This window comes from Mycetomoellerius zeteki, unplaced genomic scaffold, assembly GCF_001594055.1.
Source record: "Mycetomoellerius zeteki isolate Tzet28-1 unplaced genomic scaffold, Tzet1.0 scaffold64, whole genome shotgun sequence".
Taxonomy (NCBI): Eukaryota; Metazoa; Arthropoda; class Insecta; order Hymenoptera; family Formicidae; genus Mycetomoellerius; species Mycetomoellerius zeteki.
Genome location: NW_017257654.1, coordinates 1,978,596 through 2,004,381, shown reverse-complemented (window position 1 = coordinate 2,004,381; position 25,786 = coordinate 1,978,596). Strand labels below are relative to the sequence as shown.

Here is a 25,786-nt window from a genome sequence, read left to right as displayed (position 1 = left end):
ACACACACACACACACACACACACACACACACACACACACACACACACACACACACACACACACACACACATCTACAGAGATCTATATAGATATAATAATATCAAAATAGATCTACAATCTTGGCCAAAGGTATAAGGCAGTAAGGCACAATTGCAATTTTGTCGCATTTTACGAAAAGTTAAGTATCTTGAAGAAAAAAAACTCACAAGGGAAGTTTCACAACTGTCCGGAACCGATTTGATTCTCCATGAAATATGTTATTAAACACAAAAATCTAAGAGACGCGTATTTTTTTATGCGTTCGCTCAATGTTGTGAAAAAAAAATTTTTTTGTTAACAATTGTTAAACAAAAAAATTAAAAAAAATTTTTTTTTCTTCACAACATTGAAGTACTTTTGAAACCGTACAACTTTTGTTTAAAAAATTTTTTCCATCTTTTATACTTCCGACGGTATTCCGCTCGAAATAAAAAATACCGTTTTTTTTTTCGAATAAGTGTTTCATCCCTTAAACATGAGTTAGCGCACGTATAAAAAAATACGTGTCTCTTAGATTTTCGTGTTTAACAACATATTTCATGGAGAATCAAATCGGTTCCGGACAATTGTGAAACTTCCTTTGTGAGATTTGTTTTCGTCAAAATACTTAACTTTTCGTAAAATGCGATAAAATTGCAATTGTGCCTTACTGCCTTATACCTTATACTATCTTATACTTATGGCCTTTGGCCAAGATTGTAGATCTATTTTGATATTATTATATCTATGTAGATCTCTGTAGATATGTACGTCAATTTTTATCAAATTACACTTGTACATACATATATCTTCTTTAATGTTATTACATCTCTGTAGATTTAATCTTTATTACATATAGTTTTATTGTATAAAGTTAAATATTCATATATATCAATATATTTTCGTAGATCTACAATATGCTTTCTTTATATTCAATATAGCATTTTATTTATATCGCAGATTATCTATTTAGATCTTAATTGCTATAACATCAATCATGTGAGGCCAAGCTAGATTTCTGAAAATCTGATTATATCTAAAAACTAAATCTCATCAGATACAATTTGATCTTATTTGATCTAATTTGATCCACACATATATAATGAAATCATCTTCTTTTTTTCCCGGGATAACATAAATTATACATTATTATGAATACTAAGAAATAGACATTGAGGAAAATAATAAAAAAAAATATCGCCTAGCTGATTTTAAACACGCAAAAACGACCGGCTGTTTATTATGATATCCGTCATGAGCGTGGCCATTTCAATTTTTAAAATTTTGTAAGTTCAATCTTTTAACTCATTGGCACTTAAATGTTACGTATTATTTTTTACGATGTCAAACTCTTTATCTTAATATCAATAAATTTTCCAAATCCACGAGATACATACCTAAATCTCTCTTTGTTAGTAGATCAAGTCTTAAGAATAGGACGGTTCTATTTTAAATTAATAATCATTAAATCGTATGGTTTTTCTCAAAATATCTGATAACAAGTCATGTATGGCACAAATACCTGCTTTATCACTCTTAAATTCGCCTCCTTTAGTATTTATCACAAATCTTTATTTTTCCCGTGTCAAGTATCTCCTCCAGTCATCATGATTGAACACAAATATAACACGATGTCATCTTTTTTACTATATAAAATTAGTATTCATGACGTGTGAATTATTTTCCTTCAGAACGCGGATTTATTACATGTTCGGTTTTTCCGTTCACATATTAGTATGCCACGCTCGCACGCCGTGTTTACACGCAAAGGAAAAATTAAATCAGTTAATAGAATACCTCAAATGGAGAATAAACTTAGTCGCATTCCGATCTTTTGTCCGGAATGAGAGGGCGTTACACACCAATCAAACTTCGATATATGGCACTGCAGCAAAATCGTCGCCGTAAGAATAAACGTTGTTCTTCCAAAATAACCTCATCAAACAATTACAATTAATACTCCGCGCATATACTCAAGTATACGTGATGCGCAGGTAAAATTATTACACACCATTATACATTAACATAGGCGTGTATCCTGTCACCGGCGGTATCGTCGAATTACCGGCCGCTACAGGAAATATCAGCAGCAAAATTGTTATATTATCAATTGATAAATTATTGTTATCGTAAACCAATAACCGTGATACCTCTATGAGAGTTATTTCGTCGATTTCAGAAAGAATTATCGTCGAATTTAATATGACATACGCGTTACGATGTGTATTAGTCACCCTAGTAAGCCACCCCGTTCCACCACTCGTATCGATTTTCTCGTTGGGGACCGATGGTTCATGACGAATTTAGGAACGGAACACTTTAATTAGAATAATATGAGAGTCGGCGGTCGGGAACGAATGTCTCTCTCCTGAGCATTATCTCGCGACTAGTAGAAATGATTTGGACTGGTGTGGTTAGAGTCTGAACCATGTATAGTATATCACCCCTCCGCTGCTATGAATGTGCGCTCCACAATGAAATACATTTCCGACGCATGCGTAAGGCCGATACCAATGGTAACGAGGATGAAGTGACAAAAAGTCATGTTGTTGCTTTTTCCTCTGCAAGTTAAAATCCGCAGAGATAACTCGACGATAAATACCGACATGATTTATAATCGCAGATTGCCGATGCACCCGTTGAGAGGTACATACGTTCAACCCGTCACAAAACGGCTTTTATTGTCAGTTAAAATTGTACAATAATGTAATACTGCTAAATCTCGCTCGCGTCTACATCATATACTTGTATCGTATATTGCAGCTAATATCTTGGAAAACTACATAGATGCGAGATCATTATTTGTTATTTCACAATTAAGTAAACATGACAATGCAAAATGTGCTGTTTGTTTGGCAACATTAGTTGACGGGCGCAATGTTCAACTTCTTCGCGTCCTCCAAAAGCTTTTCTACCATGGCAAGCCACTCCTCAGGGCGGTTTTCAGTGTACCATACGACTATCTTTCCCACATTCTTCTTTTGGGCTTCTGTACATTTTCGACATTTTGTTGCAAACGCTTCAGCGGCATGCTCTGCAAAATAGAAAATCTCAGATATTTTTATTGGTATATACATACAGGGTGTTTCGAAATTCGGAAATCAAAATATCACAGCAAAAAGGTTTTCGAAACAAATTAAGTAGAAACGTTATTTGTAAACAAAAATATTTATTTATATTTATCATAAATATTACATTAAATATTTAGTCTATCTTTTAATAATATTTCGAATAAAGCTTTATGTAAAATATGTATAAAATGTTTATATAACATTTCAAGAAATGAATAATAATAAATATTTATCATAAATATTCTGTGCTCTCTGGATTTTTATTGTTATATTTTTATTCGCGAATTTCCGGACACCCTATATATTTTTTTTCTGAAAATCGTGTGAAATAATAGTAACTTCCTACTATGGCTGTGTTCTAAAATCACTGCCAGTGCTGAAAATATTATATAGTACACGTGACATAAACTGTAGATTTTCAGCGGTGGCAGAGAATTTTGGAACACACACAGCATATACAGGGTGTCCCATAACTCACATATTAATTACTAAAAATTGCCGAATATTGGTCTCCAATAATTTTTTTCTCAAATACTATCAATTTTACAAAAAAACTGCGAGAGACAAAAATTGTTTATTTTCTTCTCATAGAACTCTAAGAATTTTTTCAGAATTTTTTATCAACTTTTTAGTACTGCATTTTCTTATTTTTACCATCATGAAAATCTGGTATTAAAAAATTTTGAAAAAATTCTGAAAAAATTCTTAGAGTTCTATGAGAAGAAAATAAACAATTTTTGTTTCTTGCAGTTTTTTTGTAAAATTGATAGTATTTGAGAAAAAAATTATTGAAGATCAATATTTGGTAATTAATATCTTGTTAATTATTGCGAAAATTACAAAATAGTAGAGGACTTTTCGATTCAGTTTAGTCCGCTCTACTTGCCCACGAGCGTTGTCAGGTGAGTTATAGGACACCCTGTATAAACATTCTTTTGTCATAATATTTTGTTATAACAATTATATTATATTATCTATTCCAAATCTTTTAGTAGATGTTTTTTTATAAAAAATGTATTGAAAAATATGTGTATACGCATAAACAAAAAATTAAAATAAATGTTATTAATTGAATTAGAGATTATCCGTCTTAATCTTAATAATATTTTTGTTATATTCTTTGCACACAGTGTTAAAATATATCTAGATACATAGGTACAAGTACCTAAATCGAGATTTTTCTATGTATTAGGTAATGTATGAAATTTTTTAAAAAGTAAGTAAAGGATTAAATAAAAAAATAAATATATTTTTTGTTCACATTATATAATAATATTATTAGAATATTAATACTTTTAATACAATTTCTTTTATTACTAAATAAAAGTCGTATCTATCGTTTACAAAATTAAATTTATACGAGATAATAAAATATCATACGTTTAAAGAATTTCTGATCTTCTGTCACGCACGGACCAGTATCCATGAAGCAATTATAATACTGATTTCGAAGCTCATCGTTCGGCAAGATGTCATCGGGATTGATGTGATCGAACTCGTCTGAATAAAACTCTTCAGCAACAACGGCCGCCAAGATGGCCAGGATGGCCAATAAACAGAAATTTGATTTATTCATAATTTTCGCTGTTAGAAATTCGTGCCTCACAAAACTGAGTATTTTATTCAGCTGGATACATCTTTTATAGTTTACACTTACCCTTGACCGTTTCTTACGTAAATACTACTTTAAGTAAATAATCGTTACACGTCGAATCAATTGTAATCACATGTATTTCAGACAGATAGAATGGACAGAACGAAGGATTAATCTAGGAAGAATTAATTAATAAGTTCGCAAAACACACACGAGACACTACACGACTATTAGATTATTTCGCTCGTGTAAGATGGTCATTACAGTAGCAAAGCAAATTCGATGTTGGTTTAGCTGTCTCCTGGAAGTCAAGAATCCTCAACAAACTGCAATAAAAATTGCTAGTTTTAAGTCATGCAAATACTGTAATACAGTTTGTCTCGTGACAATGCCACTTGTAATCGTACCTTTCATTCTTGCTGGAACTAGTATTCGGAAACAACGTTGAGCATATTTTCTGTATAATTTGTCGTCTGCTAGTCATAAGTGGTTTCCTTTAACGAGTGACATAATTAGTAATCGGAAGATTATTAATTCTGGGTTAGAAGAATAAAATTCTGGGTTATGTTTTTTTTATTCGAGATATGATCTACCATATAGTAAATTGGAATAAATGCGGGATGCGTCTAACTAAAAATCTGTAATAATTTTAGAATTCTAGAGAGAATTTTTAGACATGGAAATCATTTCAATACCTCGTATCCCGGAAATGTGTTTCAAAAAATTTCTTTGGACAATATACATATATATTACGTTATATTATTATATCTTACTAAAAATATAAACTTAAGAAATATTTACGTTACATTATATTTTCTACAGCACGAAATATTACAGCAATATTTCAATAGCGCGCAATATTACAAAAATTGCAGCAATATTGCTGCAATATTGAAATTTTATTGAAAATTTTGCAACAATATTGCAAAATATTGTAATTTTAATAATATGTAGAAAATATTGCAATATATGTTGTAATATTACAATTCAGTAAATAAAAAAGTACGCAGCCCCGCCACGACAGAGTACGCTTCTCGAAAGGAGAAAACGTCCAGCCCCTGTATTCTGTAATTTGCAATCGTTATGTGCTCATAACGATAGTTGCAGATATTTTACATAGTAAAAAAGCTTATTCTTAAAAAGAATTATGTACAAAAAACTAGGAATGTACTATAGTATACATAATGTATACTATAGTACATTCCTAGTGTATGGTATTTTCCTAGAATTTTGTATATGTTTCTTTTCAAGAAGAGGCCGAGAAGTTCTATAAGGTATACGTAAATCGAGTTAGCGAATTTCCTGGAGATTCTTAACTTTTTTTGAATGCGCTTTCTAGGCCCCCGAATATTTTTTTATTATAACTTTATCGTATCTATTTTGGAATATGATGCTAAACAATAATATGTTAGCAATTAATAAAACTGGAATAATTATTGAAATATTGCTATAGTAATAATGTTATAGCAATATTTCTCTAAATATTACAATATTGCAGCAATGTTTTATGAAATATTGCAACCTTTCAAAATAATATTGCTGCAATATTTCGTGCTCTCTGTAGGGGATTATGTCTTATTAAAAATATAAAAATCATAAATTTAAGAAATACCTATATGTATTACATTATATTATTATATCTTACTAAAAATATAAATTTATACATTCCTATTTACGTGCCTTAATCTCAAAGTATGTTAACATTTTTACAAGTATATTATATAAATTAAATACAAATGTATACACCAGTATACGCAAATCTATTGTAGATTATGACATAACTATATTAATTCATAGAGCACATACCATTTGAGGGATATCACGATAATCTTCATAACGTATAAATCGATATCTACGTGATATCCTTGAACGAAATGTGTATATTGTATATGCTAATAACACCAATTATTATTGTATAATATTTGTCACATACAGGATGATCGAATACAGGATAACGAATTGTCTTTTGTTAGGGGCCATATAATAATTATTATCATCATTATCTCCAGCAGTTTTCTAAAACGACATATCTGAAACAAACCTATCTGAAACTTATTTGAAACAAACTCATCAAATTGGGAGTTAATTTCTCCAACGAAAATTTTTCTTATAATTTTTTATATAACTTGTCAGAAATTTTATATCTCAGATATAAGAGCTATATATTATCATTTGTAATAATTTTGACATCAAAATAAACATTTATGATAACATTTTAACATCAAAATGATGACAATGATAATGTCTGTTTACTACCTGGAATAAATTTCATAATTTTTCAGAATTCCTGTATTTAAAAAAAACTTTTCAGATTTTTTACAAATGGGAACATTTTTTTTAGAAATGATGAAAAAGTCTACATTTTCTGAAATTCTTTAAACACGTAAATTCTAAAATAGATTCTAGGATTTATAAAAACTGAAAAAATTTAAAGTATATATATATTTTTCAGAAATCTTTATAAATTATAAAATTTTTATAAAATTCTCTATCTTTATAAAATATAAAAAATTTCTTAAAAATATTATGAGATATTTGAATTTTTCACTTCTATTTGATTTTTACGAAGCAGTATCATCGTTGATATTTTGTCGCGTGAGCATTTCAATTTGCGTTCTGGCGAAAATTAAGTCGAGTATAAAGGAAGAGAAGTGTAAATGAAGCTTCTGAAAAGAGGAAAATTGACACAATAAAAGAAACGTAAAAGCCTCCTTTACGTTTCATTGTCCCAATTTTCGCTTATTTATAGAAGCTTTGTTACGTTTCTGTCACTTTTTCCTTACATTCGACTTTACGTTCCGATTTTCATTTTATAGTCAGAGCGATGTATGACTTCCCACACAGCATATAATATTGCAGTAATATTGCAATGAGATTACAATACTGCAATAATATTACAACTTGCAGTGCAATATTATGTAAATACTATTGAAATATTACATTCTGCAATATTACTACAATGTCATCCAAATATGCAGTGAGATATATCGTAATGCAGTGTTACCGCAATATCGTCCAAATATTGCAGTGTGATACATCGCAATGCAATATTATTGCAATATCGTCCAAATATTGCAATATGATATATTGCACTAAAATATTACTGCAATATCGTTTAAATATTGCAATATGACACATCACAAAGCAGTATTACCGTAATATCATTCAAATATTGCAATGTGATATATCGCATTGTAATAATACCGCAATATCATTCAATTGCAATAGGGTATATTGCACTGCAATATTACAACAATATCGTTCAATTATTACATTGCAATTTATCGCATTGCAATATTACTGCAACAACGTTGAAATATTACAATGCATTTTATCGCAATGCCATCTTTCTAAGATATGAATAAATACTATGTTTTAATTTATTGCTGAATAAATATTAAATATTAAATGTAAAAAAATTAGGAATATAGATTGAATATAACTCACAATGGATACAAATAAGATGTATTGTGTCTTATATCTTATTTGTATCTATGCCAGTTATATTTAATATTCATTTACAATTTTTTTATTTCTCCAATATTCAATATTTTTCTCCTGTTCTTAATTTCTTTTTTTATTATGCGCGGGGCCAAATAATACAATTGAAATATATATACAACTCGGTGTTCCAACATTAACCGTTCAAAATACAATATAATAGTAACGAAGGTTTAGAAAAAGTAAAATGTTTATTTATGAATTTTTATTTTAAACAGTAGTCTTTGAGTATTCGCGTACGCCTTCTCATAGAACTTCTGGACATTTTCTCCTTATGAGAAGCGTATCCCTTTCGTAAAGGGGCCGCATACTTATTTATTAAATTGTAATATTGCAACACACACACACACACAATATATTGCAATATTTTCAACAAAATTAAAATTACAATATTTTGCAATATAACAATATTTCTTATAAAATATTATAATTTCAATAGTGCAGCAATATCATTGCAATTTTTGTAATATTGTGCATTATTGAAATATTGCTGCTATATTTCGTACTGAAGGGATAACTACCCCGTCGACTCGGTTAGTGGTGTCTTGAGAGGCCACATAGTGTTTTGAAAAGCTCTCGAGGTAAGCTACAAGAATATGTAATGAAAAATAGTGGGTTTAATTTAAGAAATTGTAGGTGACCTTCATGTGACCTTTAAGCGACTATCCAAGGTCAAATCAATGGTACCATTTCATGGCTCCCTTGAAATCATACAACTTTTATCTGAAATATTTTCTTGTAAAATGCAAGGGAAAGGAAATATTTGGGGTGATAGATTAAAATGGATCACCTTATATATAGGTATATTCATTATTATGAATGTATGCGTGTGTGTCGCTGATCTATATTAACTATGGATAACATACAAGGACAAAAAATGAAATCATTCCCAGCAAACGCTAAATATTCTTGAAATATTTATAAAATATTCCTAAAGTCCCAAAAAAATGTGGTCCCATTGCAATATTACTATGGAATGTAGTAGAAATATCATTGAAATATTACTGAAATGTCATAGTAATATTACAATGTCCGCAAAAATGAATCACAGGAATATTACTGAGATATATCACAGAAATATCATTGTAATAATATGTAATATTTCCGTGATTTTTACGTACAATGTTTATATTTATCTAATATTTATTGGGAAAAATTAAAACATTTCAAAGTATTTTTAAAAGAATTTATTGAATTGATATTTTTATAATATTATTTAAAAAATTATTCCATATGATATTAATTAGAAAATAATACTGATCCGTCAATACAAAATGACTATTATACAATATTATAATAAATTGAAAAAGTTATAATAACTACATATCACTTATAAAATTATGTGTATGTACGTATAATTTTGTGATATTTTAATGACGTCTTTAAAACCGATTTTACAATTGCGTAAGCTGAGTGATTGTAGTTGTAAGAATTAACCAATCACAGTCAAATATAAGAAAAACATTCGATGTAATTAGTCAATTCTTACAATTACAACTACTTAAGCGTCGTCTACAATATGTAAAGTAAGTTGATTTAAGAAGTAAGAGTAAGAAATTGACCAATCACAGTCGAATGTGAGAAGAATAATCGACTGTGATTGATCAATTTCTTATGCTGGGTCTACAATAGAAGTCGTAGCAATCGTAGGGTTTTAAATCGTAGAAAATTGACCAATCAGAATCGATTATTCTTCTCATATTTGATTGTGATTGGTTAATTTTCTACGACTTAAGACTCTACGACTGCTACGACTTCTATTGTAGACCCCGCATAAGCTTGGTTTAAAAAGTAAGAGTAATGCGGGGTCTACAATAGAAATCGACCGCTACAACTTCTATTGTAGAACCCCACTTACTACGTGTAGACGTAGTATTGTAGACGGGCCATTACAACTACGCTTACACAATTGTAGAATGGGTTTTACGTCAATAAAACATCATAAAAACGTTATTAATTATAATATCATTCTGTTACTGAAGACGTCATATTGTCATATATTTCAATGTTGGGTATCAACGTGTAATACATCAGTAATATTTCTGATGTTATATTGTTATATGTAATATTTCTGGTATGTTGCAATATTACTGCGATATTCTGTGACATTACATGCTATGTAAGTTATATCTTGAAAATAAACGTGCAGCTGAGATCACATTACTGGAACAAACGATACCGAGTTTGTAGAACTATTACATATAATCCTAATTCATATTTGTTGAGCGATCCTTCCAGAGTGTCATTTTCAAATTCCCAACTGTGGATTCTCAAATGGAAAGCCCAACGTGTCATAACATCAAATTGCTGATTCATAAATTCCAGGGCTGGGTAAAATGCCTTTCGAATTCCAAAATACTAATTGTAAAATATTTTTTTTAAATGTATTTAAAATGCAAAATGCAAAATAGGTTTTTCGAATCCATTTTAAATGTAAAATGGATAAATAGGTATTTTAAATGGTTTTCGAATGCAAAAATGGTTTTTCTTGCCATAGCGGAAAAAATTTTTTACGAAAAAGTACAGAAAAACTATATAGATTGAGATAAGATCTTAGAAATTCTTAATTTTTCGTAGATATTCGTATGTGAGACATAAAGTGAAATTTGTTTGTCTCAAAAATTCCTAGTTTTTCGTAGGTATTCGTATGTAAGACGTAAAATGTAAAACGTAAAACGTTTGTGGGCGGAGGATTTTTTGGTTTTTCAAACAAATACACTACTTTACGTCCCACTACAAATATCTACGAAAAACTAAGAATTTCTAAGATCTTATTTCAATCTATATAGTTTTTCGTAAAAACTTTCCGCCAAGATGGTATAAATTGTATAAAAGTATTTTACGTTTGAAATCCATTTTCAACGTAATTCGAAGCCCTGACTACAATATTATAAATAAAGTATTTCTCACGGGAATATTTTAAATTTTTTAATATTATAATTTGGAAACGGGACCGTTTACTTGAATAAATCAAATTAATATGAAAAGTGCCGGTTACCGTCAAAATTAGATGTTAAGAGTAATATACATTTTTAGAAATGTATATAGTATTTTACATAATACAGGAACATTCATTTTTTATTAAGAGATATTTAATCAATATTTATGGACTATTTGGAATTAATTTTCTCTTTACATTAATTTGCAGTTTATTTGAATATTCATAAAAATCTTCGGCTAATCATGGGATTTAGTTTTTTTTATACGTCAACGATTCTAGGGAAAATTTGTGAAAACATAGAAAAACCATTTACCTATTTTATAAATGGTTAAATGATAGACAAGATTCCATTTCAAATGTAAAATGAAAATGGTTTTCCAAAAATCATTTAAAATGGAAAGTGTAAAATGCTATTTCCATTTTAAATACATATTTAAAATGGAACTATTGTAAATATGTATTTAAGCCCAGCCCTGATAAATTCTTAATGTGTTAAATAGTCATATCAAGATGAGAGATTAAATAATTAAATAAGACTGTACTAACTGTCTAGAGTCTAGATTGTCGAATATGTCTAATCAAGTTTTATAATTTGTAATTTTTAATTTTTTTTTTCGATTTTAGTATAGTCTACTGTAGCACCACCTAATTTTGCTTCTTCTTTAATCCTGTAAAAGAATTTTTGATTCCGTTCAGTAAATTCGGAGATTTATATCGATCTGCAATGTCCCGACAATTTGGTCACTCCAGCATCCTTTTAATAAAAGTTTTTACTGACAGTAGAGAAGAACAGAATAAAGGCCATGGCACACACCAATTAAAATTAAGAGTTCAAAAGAATTCTCGACTGTGATTGGCTGATTCTCACAATACATCTTATAGTTATTATTAGTCCGGATCTACAAAAGGTTTTAAGACTTAAGCTGTAAGAAATTGACCAATTACAGTCGAATCCGAGGGGAATAATCGATTATGATTCGCCCATTTCTTATGGCTTAAGACTGAAAACCCTATTGTAGATCCGGGGTTAGTCCGGATCTACAATAGGTGTTTTAAGCCTTAAGCCGTAAGAAATTGACCAATTACAGTCGAATTCGAAGAGAATGATCGACTATGATTCGTTCATTTCTTATGGCTTAAAGCTTAAAACTCTATTGTAGATCCGGAGTTACGGAAGGTGTGTCATGGCCTTCAAAATGCCTCCTAAGTTCAGAGGTTTTAGTAGTGTCTAATTTTCAATATGGAGCTGACCATACAATGCACCTTTGGATCGATTATATACCCTGAAACAAGATAAAAATTTAAAATTATATAAGTGATTTATTAAAATATTTATAATCTTATTTCATCATCTAGTCATCATCTAGTAAATTTGTACATTTTATGATTTTTACACCTTGTTTCAAGATACGCAATTAACTGTATATATACTATATATATAATTAATATTATATATATTAATAATATTTATATGTATATATAATTAATACTTATAAGGAGAACAACAATTATGCGTGACTTGTGACTTCATAATCCCCGAATTGCGGGGATTTCATGGCGCGAGAGTTGGCGCACCTGTGCGACCGCTACTTGAAAGCAGTCAACGATCGCGCTGCATTGTGGCGATCGAATGGCCGCTTCGTTTGATGTCTGTCTGTTCCGTTCTTCTGCGATTAGTTTTACTTTATTCGGTGGTCTTCACGAGCGGTGCCTCCCGTTAAACGATCCGGTAAGCCAAACGACAGTCATCGGATCAGACGACAACGCTCGAGATAACCTATAGTCTGCGGATTCGCTGCGCGAACGTACCGCCGAGGCGCACCTCGCACGCCCGGTGAGATTTGTTTTTCGTTAAATAACCAACTGGCGGCTCGGCGAAGTACAGCCGGAATTCACGAGCGCGATTCTTGGAGCACGTGTATAGGGTGTGTCGAGCGAATCGTCCAGCTGGCGAACGACAAGTGTTACAGACGTATAATTACTCGTCGAGATATCTATTAACATGTGAGACAGTGACGTTCTCATCACCTGTACCTCTTGTCACTTTTTGTACAATTAACAGAAGAATAATACCTTTCGAAATCAATATTTGTTGATGTAAAGTTCTATAATCTGAAATAAACGTTCTGAACATGCGAGTATTTGTGAAATCTTAACAGTAAAGTATAATTGTACAGAATTTGTCAATTCCATTTTCTTAAGAACTCGAGCTTCTTTCATTGTTACATCAAAATTTTTCTTTTGTTGTAGATGAGTTTATTCGATTTATTCTATTAACACACATGTGAAAAATACATATTCATATATATATATATGTGTGTATAAAACAAATATATATATGTATATATAAATGTATATATGCCTATAATATAATATTAATATTACAAAAAATTTTGTTTTAAAGAATAAAATTAATTTCTGAGATGATTTAAAAGAGATTTGTTTGCTAGTGTAAACTCATATTGAAAAATAACTAAGAAATTATGTTTCATATAAAAAGGTTATCAATATATATTTTTTTTTTTTTCAATCTTTACACATGTTTTATAAACTTTTTATTATAATCAAATATTGATTATAGTTAATAGCATTTAAAGAAAATATATAGAATATAGTTTAAAGTATATGAAAAACTACTTTGCTTATATTTAAAATACATGTTGGAATATATACTGATTTAATTATCTCATTTAATTTTTTATTGTTTATGCTTTCGTCATTAATATACTTGGACTTTATTATCAATGTCTCTGATAAAGATATTAAGTGAAAACAATATTGAGTAAGTTTAGTTATATAATCATAAAGATTATTACTGTAACGGATTAAGGAGTACAGAAAATTGATTTATTAATATAATTAATCAGTATAAAAGAATTATATATATATATATATCTCCATCATTGAATAGAAAATATAAAATAAAACATTAGTATTTATATATAAAGAAATGGGAAGACTGCACTTTTTTAAAATTAAAATTGAATAATGTATAGATTTATCATACTTTCTCGTACTATAATAAAATGTTAAATCATAATTTTATTACAATTTATAATCGTTTTTTGTTTCAATGCTGTGTTATTCTTTATTTCTTTTGAAATTATTACAGGTTAGTAATATAGCAACAATATTAACATTAACAAACGTAATATTGAAATGGAAAAAAGTGCCGATGGATTGCTATTTCGCGTTGAGAGAAATAATGGTGCCGATGAAGTAGCCATGGACATTGTTGATGAAAGAGTAGCTATTTTAGATGCAGGTGCACAATATGGGAAAGTAATAGACCGAAAGATTCGTGAATTAAATGTTCATAGTGAAATTCTTGCACTTGATACACCTGCATTTACTCTTCAAGAGAAAGGATATAAGTAAGATATACATTTTTAATATCATCATCATAATTGCACATATAAGTAGGATTGATTTGAATGAAATTATAATTGTAATTTATATATATATATATAATTATTTTGATCTTTTCAGAGCTATTATAATTTCTGGTGGTCCTAGTTCAGTATATGCGGAAGATGCACCTAGATATGATGCTGATATCTTCCGAATAGGAATTCCTGTATTAGGTATTTGTTATGGGATGCAGATGATGAATAAGGAATTCGGTGGTAGTGTAGCCAGAAGAGAAATTCGAGAGGATGGCCAGTTTTCTATTGAAGTTGATACCAAGTGCCTGTTATTTAAGTATGTAAATTATGTTGGAAATATCAAATGATTAATTAGTACTTATTTGTCTATGAACTATAAAAACCTCATGAAAAATATTCTTTATTATAAAAAAAATGCAATGACGAATTATTTGTATTAGGGGCTTGGACAAAGAGCAAATGGTACTATTAAGCCATGGAGATAGCATAGATAGGGTGGCCGACTGCTTTCGTACTACTGCCAGATCGTCAAGCTTTGTAGCAGGTATAGCGAGTGATAAAATGAATTTATATGGCGTGCAATTTCATCCGGAAGTGGATTTAACGCCTAACGGAAAATCTATGCTACATAACTTTTTATTCGGTATCGCTGGCCTTACGGGTAATTATACAATTCGCGATCGAGAGGCACAGTGTATCCAATACATCAGAAATACTGTAGGCGATAAAAAAGTTTTGGTATGTAATTAATAAGTATTCTAACTCAAAATATGAATTAAGCTCTTAAAATAACATTGCAATATTTTAAATAACAAGAGAGGTGTTTCACTTAAATTTATGTAAATTGTTACAGTTATTAGTGAGCGGTGGTGTGGACTCAACAGTGTGTGCAGCTTTGTTACAAAAAGCTTTAAGTAAGGAGCAAGTTATAGCTCTACACATTAATAACGGCTTCATGCGTAAAGGAGAAACGCAATTCGTGGAACAAAGTCTAGCCCAATTGTGTGTCACGTTAAGAGTAGTAAACGCTGGTCGTTATTTCATGCAGGGAACGACGACGGTCCCATTGGACAATGTCGCACCTGTAATGAACGCCAATATTACGAATAATAAAGGAATGTGTGGTACAGCGAGTAGTCCAAGAACCAGGTTAACCAAGATGTTATGCGAGACTACTAATCCAGAGGAAAAGCGAAAAATTATAGGTGATGTTTTCATAAGAGTCGCAAACGAGGCGATGGCAGAAATGGGATTGAAGCCAGAGGATATTTTTCTCGGGCAAGGCACTCTCAGGCCTGATTTAATAGAAAGTGCAAGCGTCTCAGTCAGTGGTAAATCTCTATTTTTAGAATTTTTTTATAAATTCCTGTTTTCGTGTTGCAAAAATATAAATTTTTATTTTATTCGTTTAGGTAAAGCGGATGCTATAAAGACGCATCATAACGACAGCGAACTTGTGAGAGTATTACGAACACAAGGATATGTAGTTGAACCATTGAAAGATTTCCATAAAGACGAGGTAAGACAGTTGGGATGTGATCTCGGATTACCGGCAGCACTTGTGGCGCGTCATCCATTCCCAGGTCCTGGACTTGCAGTACGAATCCTTTGCGCGGATGAGCCTTACATAGAGAAGGACTTTTCCGAAACACAGGTATTATAAACGTAAAGTAAAAAAAATTAAAATTCCACAATTGTCTCTTCAATGAATCATTAATATGAATTGTAATTGTTCAAGGTCATAGTAAAAATAATGGCCGAATACGAACAGATGCTTCAGAAAAAACACGCGTTATTAAATCGCGTGGAAGGTGCGACGAGCGAAATCGAGCGCCAGCAACTCCGTAGGGTTTCGAGTCATCGTCATATCGCAGCGACTCTCTTGCCTATTCGTAGCGTAGGAGTTCAGGTATTTGAAAATTATATCATACAAGAGCCACTAATATCGAAATATTTGATTTTTAATTTTTTATTTAATTAATCAGATATTGAAATATTTTTGATTTTTACTTGTATATAGGGTGATCGAAGAAGTTATAGCTATGCAGTAGGTTTATCGTGTGAAGAGACTGTATCCGAAGGTGTGGAGTGGGAGGATATGTTGTTCCTTGCGAAACTAATTCCACGCGTGTGTCACAATGTAAATCGTGTGTGCTACATCTTTGGACCGCAGCTTCATCATCCAATTCAAGATATCACGCCTACGTATCTCACCTCGAATGTGATAGCGACGTTACGACAAGCGGATCACTTAGCTAATCAAGTGTTGGCTTCTAATGGTTGTATGGGAGCCATTAACCAGATGCCCGTTGTTTTAATACCGATACATTTTGACCGCGACACGGCATGTCGAACATTATCATGCCAACGTTCCGTCGTGCTTAGGCCGTTCTGTACTAATGATTTCATGACTGGTATACCCGCCGTTCCTGGCAAAGATTTGCCAATACATGTAAGTTCATGCATCTTTTCATATCTATATATAGTATATATAATTATATATACATGCATACACGTATGCACTTAATTATTTAATATATTAAGAATTAATTGTATAATTAACTTAATTGTATAATTTACTTTAATTATATTTCACAGGTGGTGAAAAAGATGGTAACTGAAATATCCACGGTGCCCGGAATCTCACGCGTTTTATATGACCTAACGTCTAAACCTCCGGGAACAACTGAATGGGAGTAGTAAACGCTCATTTGACCCCTTTCTATTTTTTCACCATCCCTGCGCGCGTAACGATTACAAAGCGAAAAAAGATATTTAAAAAGGTATATATATATATATATAAATATTACAAAAGAAATACACGAATTCGAGGTTGACTTCTTACTAATTTATACAAGACCGAGCAAACTTTTCCAAAGGCATACATTAAACGAGTCGTGTATTACTAGCTTCTCTAGACAAAGAACGGTATTGCGTTCAATTGAAATTAAAGATATCACATTTGCTTGTAAATAGATTTCTTATATTACACACTCATTAGTAGAAATTTAATTTATTAAATTTACGAGATTTCGAATTCAATTATCGTTATTACATCTCGGATCATTACATCTGATCAACGGTACCATTATATTGTTGTTGTATTCGATCTGCATATAACGTTGAACATGTTTCACGGTTCTTCTATATGTTTTATGCCAAATGCAGTTCCCAGTTTTCGTTGTACATCTAAAAAAAAAACAGATAGATAGATAAGTACGTTTAATGTATCATATGCCGAATATTTTTATTTATCGATCATGAGCGAGTAAAGCGATATCTGTTTCTTAAAATCTGCATCGTTGTATTATTTATTATCCATTTGTTACGAAGTGAAAAGCGTCTATTATAACAAATATTTTAAAGATAGATTACCTGTACATGGTTTTCAACAAGACATGTAAATCTTCGATACGTTTCTTTTCTGGAAGCATGCTAAGAAACGTCGCTAGTGACAGGAAGTCTACTTCATTCACGACGTTAGATTTAGTAACCCATGTTTGTATTTGCAATTTTACCTATAAAATATCATATTTACTTTAGTTGAAGCCAAAAATATCTTTACATAATATACGTAAATTTTCAAATAATCCGTATGTATATTATTTGATAAAAATATTATGTAAAGATAAAATAAGAGAAAAAAAAGAGAAAGACAAATTCTTCATTCCAAACTATGCTAATTCAAAAAGAGAGATTTTATTTGATTTTATGTTAAAGATTGGATAAAGTCTCAAGTGGATTATACATACAAATTTTGGTGGTAATTTAATAGGGCATTTCAAATTCTGCTAAATTTATTCAATTTCTTTTCCTGTCCACTTTACTTATTTAATATAGTATATGAAAAGTTGAATGGTTTTTTTATTAATATTTATTTCGATATTCACATATAAAATATGTTAATAATTCATATCATGTTTGTGTTGAAACTAGAATTAAGTTTTCTCAAAGTCATATTCCGAATGTACAATAAGGATAAATTTGAAACTGAAAATACTGAAATATAAAATTACGCCACGCAACGTACTGTGATAAGCTAATAATTATCATGAAATATTGCTAACACACTTTTTTTTATCATCAGACTTGTATCTTCCATAACTTTACTCGTTACTGTGCCAATGTCACAGTTACCATGTAATGTTCGGCATGATGGTCATGTTCATGACGTTAACATATTTTACAACTGCTAATTCTATACAGATCGGGGGATCTGAACACCAATGCATTAAATATTTACAGATAAGACATCACACTTTAACAAATAGAATTCACCATTTTTTGTAAAATCTGATAAATATACACGTATAGGGGAAAAAATAAGTATCTCTGATGCATCTAATACGTCAATATTATGGCAATAACAGGTAAATAATTTGTATTGTTAAGAAATAATTTTATACAATATTTAATATTGATCGAAATTGCGACAGTTACGTGCACCAGATCTCAAAAATAGAATGCTAGAACTCAGTTCCTATTTAATAATTTGTCTTAATGAAATAATTTCTGTGGTACCTGTTGTAATGGAAGGGTGAAGAGATGATTCACAAGATTAATCAACATTTCCTGATGTTTATCTACGTTCTCATTGTTATGTAAAATACTTAAATTCTGTAAAATAAAGGTATCGGCTTTATCTATCGTAACATTATTGTATGAACTATCAACATGATTGATTTGATACGATGTAGATGTTGCTTCGACAGCATCTTTTTCATACAGTTGATCCTTTTCATGCATTGCGTTCTTTTGTAGTATACATTTGGCTTCATCTATACAAGTGCTATTTACATTAAGTATTGCATTCTCTTTATGTCTATGATTATCACTAATCTTTGAAGACGCATCCGTTTCTTTCAATCGCTCACTATCGCTTTTTTTATTTATTTCTTTCAAATTAACTTTATTCGCTTCTCTTTTCATATCACAGTACATCTGCACATCGCGTTGCACATCGGGATGCAAATCGTCTTTCATTAAAGCTGATAAAACATCCGGATCAACTTGCGAACAATTCTGTACATTTAAAGTTTCTTCGTCATGCAAAACTTCATTTACCTGATCCGTATCTGCGGTATTCATACTAGCTTGTTTTTTATTTCTTTTGTATTCATCAAGTATCTCATTTCTTATATCTGCGGGCAATTCGATTAACACGGACATATCGATATCTTGTATTCGCGGTATCTCATATTTCGATGATTTTCCGCTATTTGGTTTTACTTGTTTAAAGAAATTCTCTTGAGACGTCTGTTTTTGCGTTGCTTTCTTATTGGATTTTCCAACAAATAAATCCTTCACTTTAGTAATATTTTCATTTATCTTAGGATTGCGTAATTTTTTATTTGGTTTAGTTGCTATCACCGACGGTCCGACTGGAATTGTCACACCGGTTGATTCAGAAGATTTTACCGATTCCAACGGCAAATTACTAATTTCTGTATCACCATTTTTTTTTATTACTCTTGATGATTCTGTTGAAGGCACTTTAGAGCAATCCGGTTTAGATTTCTCGTCCGAGACACAATCTTTGTTATCATCTCCTAACATTTTATCACACGGTTGTTGTAATTTTTTCGTTTTATTAAAGAAATTGATTAAACTACTTTTAACTTGTTTAGTCTTGCATATTTCTAATCTGGATATTTGTATTCCAATTCCTCTCATATCTTCGGGTATTAAATGTAACTGATTCCATATATTTATAACTTCCCTAAATCATAAAACATGTACTTATTTCGCAAAAAATATATTAAAAAAGCATAAAATATATACAACGTTGATAGATCAATAGTAAAAACTCACTTTTTGATGATACTGATATCGTCAACAGCTGCTATAAGATTTTTCGATTTTGTTATATAATTACAAAGACCGTGACCCATGAATTTCGCAGTTTCCTTCGGTGCTTCCTCAGCTCTGATCATCAATTTTAGCGTGATGCATCTACCTTTTGCACGAGCTGCTGTCAATCGATTACACACCTCCACAGATAATTCACTCAAAAAATCGATAGCATCGCCATTATTTTGGAATCTTATGCCATAATTAACTTCGGCCGATACAGATTTTCTAACATATTCCAGATTTAGCTTTGTATCGTCTAATCCACGGCACATCTTATACAACTGCTCTCCCAACTTTTTACCGAATTCTTTTTGTAACACTCCCAACGAGATCTTCTGCAAATCTTTACATATATGCACATTCATTTTATGTAACTTATAAGTCGTTGTTCCACCAACACCTACAAATAAAAAAAGACGAAGAAAAAATTTAAATAAATTAAATCTTAATTTTAATAAAGATAATGAAATGATTGAAAAAAAGTTAAAGCTAAGTGTTTATATTTATTATAGAATACAAATTTAATATATTCGATTAACAAAAGTTTTTTTAAGGATGTATCACATGTACAGTCCCTGCAAAGAAAATTAAATTTGGAAATATGTTTAATATTTACACTTCAAATAAACTATACACATATTATATGAAAGTTGTGTGAATATATTTTTGTTTAATAACATTTTTGTAGCTTATTTATTTTATTTATTATTTTTATTGTTAAAAATGAAAATTTAAAAAAATAACTAAAAAATTTACATTTTTCTTTTATAAGTACTTTAAATATTCAAAGTAACTTATGCAAAGTTTTATTACGATTAACTGATTAGTTATAAAGATATAGAACAAATAATTTAGAATAATCTATAATTTTTTCATAATTTTGTTATCGTTTTGAAAATATGTATAAAACATCCTTAAATCTAATATTTTATTATTACAAAATAATGCAAATAAATTGATCGCTCAAAAGTACCTGGTAAATCTCTTATATTAAAAGTTTGAATATATGTTTCTGCATTCTGATCGTTGAGATAGAACTGATTATCGGGTTTAGCTTTTCGCGTTGCCAATCTTGCTTGTAACTTGTTATTACCAAATCCCGTGGATACCGGGCAATCCGTCTTCTGCTTTATTTCATTCCTAATTATAGTAGCAAACTCTAATGGTGAAAGTCCAGATGCTTCAAAAATTTTCGTGCAATCAACATACATTTCGTCGCAGCTTACTGCTTCGATATCTAAAGTGTAGGATGCCACGGTGTCATACAGTATGTATGAAACTTCTTTGTAACCCTCGAAATCGTACTGAATTGTCTTCAAGTTTGGACACAGTTTTAACGCTTCTCCCAGAAACATGCCATTCTTCACGCCAGCCTTTCTCGCTGCGTACGAGCATGAAGCTACTTCCGACATCGATCCAAACTCTTCTTTGCTGTCGTAATTTGCCGAAAACGTGTTGCCTTTTGCGTGCGTTACCGCTACCGGTACACCTTGCAATTCCGGTCTATTTCTGATTCCCACCGATACGAAAAAGCAATCCATGTCAATATGCATTATAACAGGTTTTTGCTTATGGTTCACTTTACTTGTAACTTTATCTGTAAAACAAATTGTCTCATCTTCAGATTCTGATTCGCAAGTAACTGAAACTGATGCATTCTTGGTACTTCTTAATTTTATTAAACGCTCAAGACCGGAAAATACTCCGTCGCTTTTATCTCTTAACTCGTTCACATAATCTTTAAACATAGTTCCCATGGTAGAAATATAATGCAATCTCGAATTACTATAAAATGTTGACAGAAACTCAGCATCCCTTGTAGACTGCGCACTTATTTTTGTATTCGAAGATTGACAAGAGTTGTTTGAGTCTTGTTTCAATGCATCATTACACACATCGTGTTTTGATATATTTTTATTATTTATATCTGTTTCTCTGCAAACAGTGTTCGCTGAAGTTTCAGGCTTCTCAATACCCTGTTTATTGTATATGATTGAACTAGCATTATCCTTATTATTTAATTTATATGCCAACTGAGGCTGTAAATTAGTACTATTAGAATAAAGTAAATAATTTTGAAAATTCAAAATCTTTCCAGCTGTTATGCTATCGATGATCCATTGTGGTTTGCAGATAGGAATTGGATTCTGGCTCTTTCGGTATAACACTATTTTGGAATATGGTAGATTAGACGCTATAATATGAGTCGTGATTTTAGGACGCATATAATGATGATATATTCCTCCATGCATCATCATTAGACGTCTCAGCTCATCCGACGTTGGATCTGTATAACCGTTAACAAATATCGCAATTCCTTCAAACAGTTTTGATGATTCTTTAAACTCTTTGCTAGCTGTATCGCGAAACTGTTCCTCCAATTTAGCTTTCTTTGCAGCCATATAACCGCCCTGAAAAATATTAAAAAATTATACTCATTAAAAAATAATTCAAGAATAAATAAATGTAATAATAAAAATTAATAATTTAATATTACATATAAACATAATTATACTCACCCAATCTTCAAAACCATTTTCTCCCCAATCATGATCTCTTTTTTTCTTTGACATAATTATACTAATTTGGTAATGTACAAATTTCTTGATTGATAATTATCATACAACAGATGTATACTGAAATAAAAAGAGTTAACAAAAAATTGTTTAATTATGTAAAATTAGAACTTCAGAACTTTTTAAATTTTAATTAGCTCGTTGTAGTTTTCCTCTCTTGTTGTATAAAATTAATATGTATAATAAGAGAATTAATATAATATATAATATAAAACGGCTTTTTAAGATTAAATCTAATTAACTAATAAAGAGACATAAAAGTCAATGCTTTCAGTTCAAATTTGCGAGTAATTTATATATATTTATTTATCAAATAACTATATTATTATATAAATAAATATAAATAAAGATATTACTTGCAAAAGAGAATTAATATCTTATATTTTTATTTAACTCTAGTTATTTAATTGATACAGACTATAGATATTTATCAATAAATACCTGGCTGAATTGATCTTCGTACGAGGGCACAGCCATAAAAATATATATATAAAAGAAGAGCTATAAATATATATATATGTATATACAAATATTGATACATATATATATGTATATACAAATATAAATATATAAGAAAAATTATTGCAATACAGCAAAGTGTTTATAACCTCAAAGGCAGAAAACTGCATCACAAATATAACTCCATCTCGAGATTCAAATCGACAATGTTTAATTTATCGCAATTATATTTCATTGATTGTCAATTTGTAATAATTTACACGACAAAGTGTGAATTTCATTTTTTTATATTTGTGTGACATGATAATAGCGAGTCTATTATTTCTTTGCCGCCAAATGTTGCGCAATGCGCGTATTGCGCAAGGCTTCCGTCATCTGTCTCACGCTGCAAGTGCTGCAACATGAGGGATTAGCTGCGTTCAGCAGACTCAACAGTTTTGCAACCGTTTTATGATTGTCTGCTGAGATAGGACCATTCTTCTAGATCTAAAAGTATGATCCAATCAGCTCGAAAGAAACTTCCAACAGTTGCAAAACGAACATTCTGCTGAACGCAGCCATTGATATTAAAAATTATATCTGGCATTTTTTAAATCAATATTTGACCATCACATTTGCTCCGTTTTATATGTATATGCGAATTAAGTTTAAGTCAAACGTTCTTGAGTTCCAGCATCGATTTCATGACCTTGTTGCACTATCGTATTGTCGTTTTGTTAACAATTTTCGTCGTAAAAATTTATGATGTAATAAAGAAATTAATTTCAAGATACAATAAAGCGAAACCGTAGATTTCACATTTTGAGTTTGTATAAATTTTGATCACGCAATTACCGGAAACTATAGTCATTCTCGAGCCAAATAAACAATTACATAAGAAATGTAATTTTTTAATATTTTAATTATTTTTTATATTAAATGTTTTATTTTTAATCCTCAAAGTTTTCTTGATAAAATACTTTGTTTTATCTTACTTACAAGAGAAGTTCGACAAGTGTAAAATAAAAAATAATTTGAAACTTTGTATGAATTGGAATAAATGGACCTAATTTAAAAATTTTTTTGCAATTAAAATAGTTTATTTTACGCTAAATATTTTAGCCATATGATAAAGTTGTGTTCCGTAAATATGTTTTTGAGAAATAAGCTGAAAGCACACTTATACACTGAAAAAAAGATTGGCTGCTGCAGCAAATTAGATGGTAAAATATGGCATAGCATTTTTAATTGGCTGCAGCAGCCAATTTTTGGTTGCGTTAGCCTATCTGCAATGTCAGTATAGGATTTCGATCAGTGTATAAAAAAAATTTTTTAATTTAAGAAAAAGGAATTAGTAGGGGTATATTGAAAAATTTAACATTTTTCAAAAATCTAATCACGTTACAAAAGTACTTTTGAAACCATGAAACTTTTGTTGGAAACATTTTTTTCGTATTTCTAATTATTTCCGAGATTCGCTTATAAATGTAAAAATCGATTTTATTCAAGAATTAAGATGTTACACCTCTAAAATCGAATTTCAGCAGTTAAAATAATTTTTTGTGATATAGATCTATCTATATTAAAATTAAAACATGCAAAGTTTCAGATTTTTTTTATTTTACATTTGTCGAACTTCTCTTGTTAAAAATAAAAGTAGTAAACTTACAATCAAAATATAGTTTTTATTACTAAATCTTTGTTATTTTAGTACAATATTATTGATACAATGTTATTGTACGACATTATTTTTTTTAGATTAATATTTAATACATTTAAACACATTACTTTAAATACACTTTAATGCACACTATTTTAGTATATTTGTTCAATTTTCATATCTATATAGTAACAATACCGGCTCTTATTATATAAGATATAATTTGAATATCCAAAATATACATCTATTAAAACAAATTTTATATAAAATAATATTGAAAATAACAACTAAATGGCTGAGAATCAAATGGCATGCCTATACAAGACAAGTTCGTACCAGACGAACTCTATATTCATACATATTCACAGAATATAATATATATCTTCCTCTCTCTACAATAGAATAGCAAAATATCTTAATATATTGCATATATATCAGAAAATGTACTTTGTATGTCAGAAAATTGAAAATGCATAAACTATACTTATATTGAAATGGAAATTTATGTTTGTGCCATTCTTCAATTAAAATATGAGAATATACTTTTTAGAAATTAACCATTTTAGAACCGACCAATTTCATAAAAGCCGCTATAAAAATATTTATTACATGACAAATTATGAATTCTATATATATTTATACAAAATGATATTGCAATTATGTGCGTAATATTCCACAGTATATATATATATATGCTAGAAAATGGGTTATTAAAATAATGCTTTTGAAAATATATGAAAGCATTGA

At 30.1% G+C, this 25,786-nt stretch overlaps 4 protein-coding genes across 5 annotated transcripts in view; 1 reads left to right on the top strand and 3 right to left on the bottom strand.

Annotated features, from left to right (window-relative positions):
- The window catches only part of LOC108728819 (uncharacterized), a 27,675-nt gene extending 25,224 nt beyond the window's left edge, over window positions 1-2,451 (bottom strand). The window contains exon 1 of the mRNA XM_018457607.1: window positions 1,542-2,451. The gene's annotated coding sequence lies outside the window, so the exon portion shown is untranslated. The remainder of the gene's footprint in view (window positions 1-1,541) is intronic.
- A 226-nt stretch (window positions 2,452-2,677) lies between these two features.
- On the bottom strand, window positions 2,678-4,689 carry LOC108728751 (ejaculatory bulb-specific protein 3). Its single transcript, XM_018457496.1, has 2 exons — window positions 4,471-4,689; window positions 2,678-3,053 (listed from the first exon to the last, which is right to left on the bottom strand). Exons 1-2 carry the CDS (start codon window positions 4,664-4,666, stop codon window positions 2,881-2,883), a joined length of 369 nt encoding a protein of 122 aa, XP_018312998.1. The 5' UTR covers window positions 4,667-4,689; the 3' UTR covers window positions 2,678-2,880.
- An 8,047-nt stretch (window positions 4,690-12,736) lies between these two features.
- bur (GMP synthase burgundy) lies at window positions 12,737-17,243 on the top strand. Of its 2 annotated transcripts, none has more exons than XM_018457614.1 (9): window positions 12,737-12,855; window positions 14,239-14,500; window positions 14,616-14,828; window positions 14,953-15,250; window positions 15,366-15,843; window positions 15,925-16,166; window positions 16,251-16,421; window positions 16,533-16,964; window positions 17,111-17,243. In XM_018457614.1, exons 2-9 carry the CDS (start codon window positions 14,286-14,288, stop codon window positions 17,210-17,212), a joined length of 2,151 nt encoding a protein of 716 aa, XP_018313116.1. In that variant the 5' UTR covers window positions 12,737-12,855; window positions 14,239-14,285; the 3' UTR covers window positions 17,213-17,243. The 2 variants fall into 2 exon arrangements, with proteins under 2 accessions (XP_018313116.1, XP_018313117.1); XM_018457615.1 differs by lacking the exon at window positions 12,737-12,855 and adding an exon at window positions 12,876-12,960.
- A 95-nt stretch (window positions 17,244-17,338) lies between these two features.
- Window positions 17,339-22,972, bottom strand: Rev1 (Rev1 DNA directed polymerase). The gene is made up of 6 exons (XM_018457613.1): window positions 22,885-22,972; window positions 21,339-22,776; window positions 20,324-20,765; window positions 19,034-20,231; window positions 17,888-18,030; window positions 17,339-17,701 (listed from the first exon to the last, which is right to left on the bottom strand). Exons 1-6 carry the CDS (start codon window positions 22,936-22,938, stop codon window positions 17,551-17,553), a joined length of 3,426 nt encoding a protein of 1,141 aa, XP_018313115.1. The 5' UTR covers window positions 22,939-22,972; the 3' UTR covers window positions 17,339-17,550.
- Between the last annotated feature and the right edge of the window lie 2,814 nt (window positions 22,973-25,786).

Bases quoted from the DNA above. Each gene is read 5' to 3' on its own strand.
- LOC108728751 (XM_018457496.1), bottom strand. From the start codon at position 4,666: ATGAATAAATCAAATTTCTGTTTATTGGCCATCCTGGCCATCTTGGCG. The intron at 3,054-4,470 runs GTATGATATTTT...TCTATTTTGCAG, and splicing joins AGATCAGAAATTCTTTAAAC to AGCATGCCGCTGAAGCGTTT.
- bur (XM_018457614.1), top strand. From the start codon at position 14,286: ATGGAAAAAAGTGCCGATGGATTGCTATTTCGCGTTGAGAGAAATAAT. The intron at 14,829-14,952 runs GTATGTAAATTA...TATTTGTATTAG, and splicing joins ACCAAGTGCCTGTTATTTAA to GGGCTTGGACAAAGAGCAAA. The intron at 16,965-17,110 runs GTAAGTTCATGC...TATATTTCACAG, and splicing joins GCAAAGATTTGCCAATACAT to GTGGTGAAAAAGATGGTAAC.
- Rev1 (XM_018457613.1), bottom strand. From the start codon at position 22,938: ATGTCAAAGAAAAAAAGAGATCATGATTGGGGAGAAAATGGTTTTGAA. The intron at 20,232-20,323 runs GTGAGTTTTTAC...TTTATGATTTAG, and splicing joins GATATCAGTATCATCAAAAA to GGAAGTTATAAATATATGGA. The intron at 18,031-19,033 runs GTACCACAGAAA...GATATTTTATAG, and splicing joins TCACCCTTCCATTACAACAG to GTAAAATTGCAAATACAAAC.